The sequence below is a fragment of the Octodon degus genome, unplaced genomic scaffold (genome assembly GCF_000260255.1).
Source record: "Octodon degus isolate 3935 unplaced genomic scaffold, OctDeg1.0 scaffold00023, whole genome shotgun sequence".
Classification (NCBI taxonomy): Eukaryota; Metazoa; Chordata; class Mammalia; order Rodentia; family Octodontidae; genus Octodon; species Octodon degus.
This window is the reverse complement of record NW_004524599.1, coordinates 15,807,257-15,809,815: the sequence shown is the minus strand read 5'-3', so window position 1 is coordinate 15,809,815 and position 2,559 is coordinate 15,807,257. Positions and strand designations below refer to the sequence as shown.

The window sequence follows — 2,559 nt, the reverse complement described above, 5'->3', positions numbered from 1 at the left end:
AAAAAAACAATGTTTAGTGTATTTGAACATGCTCACCTACCCACCCAGTTGAAAATGAGATATAATTTATCTCATGATGATTATATATTTTACGTGGGGTCCTGGGGTCCTCTGACAACAAGCAGTAGCACAAGGAGGATTCAGAGCATTCCATTGGATGTTGCTGGCCACAACATCTCCCTAGGCTGCTCCTGTCACTGCCCACTCCATGGCTTTTCAGGCCTGTGGAAAGTGCTGGCTCAGGTTTCACCTGGCATCACTTGGAGCACATATAGCTGTTCTATCCTGAGTGCTTGGGCAGTACTTTGGGCAGTTTCTTTTGGCTTAGGGAATCCATGTGTCATATTTTCCGCTCTTCCCACCCCTCAGGAGAAGGAGAAGCAAGTGCAGATGATGTTCCAAACACACACTTTTCCTTGGTCCTATGTGAGAGAACTGAGGGCTCAGATTCTGGAGCTGCCATACAAGGGCCAGGAGCTGAGCATGGTCGTGGTGCTCCCAGATAAGGACGTGGACCTCAGCACGGTGAGACAGTGGTCTGGGTATATGTTTTCTTTCCTGAATGGAGAATCTGATGGATTCTCCATGCCTTTTCCAACCTCACCCACACTGAGAAGCACTCTCTCATTTTGCTGTCCCTCTTTCCCCCTCCTGACCTAGAACAGTATTTTTCTAAAGCCACTAGAGCCCTACACTGTCATGTCGATCAATGAGCTCCCTTGCAATGCTAAACTTATTACCTTACATGTAATACATGGACAGAGCTGAACAGATGAAGATACTGCATTCATTGTGAGAAAAAGCAAAAGGAAGCTGCCCCAAACAAGACAGGAAGCCCGGGGAGAGTGATGCCCATGGGGCTTTGGCTCTGGCTTCATAACTGACAGTTTGGAAACACACACCAACCTGAAACATGTCACAATTAGCTTGTCATCCTGGTCTTCCTTGCATTAAAACGGGCACTGTTGCCTACATGCATAAATTGTATAATGGAATTGGTAAGGGATTCTGCATCTGGAGCCCTACGTGCAGGAAGAACAACAGGTTGGTTGACAGGGGATTTATAGAAAGTCAACATGAAGTTACTAAGTGATGTGCCTATCTACTATAGTAACACAGAGTCCCTGATAAAAGGAAAACATCTCCACAAACGCATATCTGTGGGCATCTATTTGGGGAACTCAGCAGGAATTCTCCCTGCAGTGAGACCCCAACCCTGTTCTGTGCACTGGGTTGGGCCTGGAGGATGCTATCTTGGCTCTGTGTTTACTACTTCTCTCTACTGTGCCCCTCTGCTCTCCATCTTAAGAAAGCCCCAGTGCCATTGGTACTATTTTCTTTCTGTTATCTGCTTTTACTTTTTTTCTCATTCATTGTCCTTGTAAATTATTCAGGAACTTCCTCTGTGAAGCTTTAACTCTTTCTAGTCAGGATAAGATAGGGAGCTTTGGAAGGCCATCACAATATTGTGTTCCTGCAGATAAATCAGTTTGTGTACATCTGCAACTCCAGCCCTGTGGGCACTCTGTGACAGACATCTCTTTCTTGATCAGAAATTATCATTTTCCTTCTCCAAAACTAAGTCTCATTTAGAATGCAAACATCACACCAAATGCAAATACACTCAAAGTGCAGCCCCCTGCATTGGGCACTGATTTGCAGTGGTCACAAGCAGGCAGCCACCCATCTCCTACCTGAGGAAGTCTCAGCTAAGGGTGCATGGCAGAGTCTGGGTGGAAGACAGCCTGAAGACCTCACAGGCTTCATGACAGTGAGAAGGACAATGTGTGACAATGGAGACCATGAGCCTGAGAGAGGACGCTGAGCTGCCCCTGGAAGGGATCATGGTGAATGGTTAATGTATCTCAATGGTAAAGTCTAATTCTGATCTTTCAGGTGGAAAAAGCCCTCACTCCTGAGAAATTCCAAACCTGGACCAGTCCCGAACACATGCGTAGAATTGAAATTTCAGTTTTCCTTCCAAGATTTAAACTGGAAGAAAAATACAACATGGCCTCTGTTATGCAGCATCTGGGTGTGGTTGATGTCTTTGATCCGGGCAATGCAGACCTCTCTGGGATGTTGGCCAACAGTGATCTGTGTCTGTCCATGTTCATGCACAAGAGTGTGGTGGAGGTCAATGAAGAAGGCACGGAAGCTGCGGCTGCAACAGCTGATGGGTTTGAATATGATTGTGCAAGTGAGGAACAGTATTTCTTCTGTGCTGACCGCCCCTTCCTGTTCTTCATCAGGCACAACAAGACAAACTGCCTTCTGTTCTGTGGCAGGTTTGCATCTCCATGAGAGGTGCATGACCTGTGTATGCAAGCATTTAAATCTCTGTCCCCAAACCCCGCACAAACTGCACCAACTTGGAACATTCTAAAAGCCACATGCAGTCTGAGAGCAGCATCTTACCAATTAATCAGCCCAGGCGCACCATGGATATGCTCTGCTCTCTCCTCAATACCACTCCCTATTTTCAGTTGACTTAGATCAGGACACAATGACCATATGGTGAAAATAGCAAGTGAAGCAGATTCAAGAGGGCAGCCTGCA

General features: G+C 46.3%; 1 protein-coding gene across 2 annotated transcripts in view; it reads left to right on the top strand.

Moving 5' to 3' along the window:
- Positions 1-2,304, top strand: part of LOC101584113 (serpin B9-like) — a 35,170-nt gene extending 32,866 nt beyond the window's left edge. For both annotated transcript variants that reach the window (XM_004628395.2, XM_004628396.1), the window contains exons 5-6: positions 370-525; positions 1,897-2,304. In XM_004628395.2, the coding sequence (XP_004628452.1) occupies positions 370-525; positions 1,897-2,304 (564 nt within the window). The remainder of the gene's footprint in view (positions 1-369; positions 526-1,896) is intronic.
- The last annotated feature ends 255 nt before the right edge of the window (positions 2,305-2,559 follow it).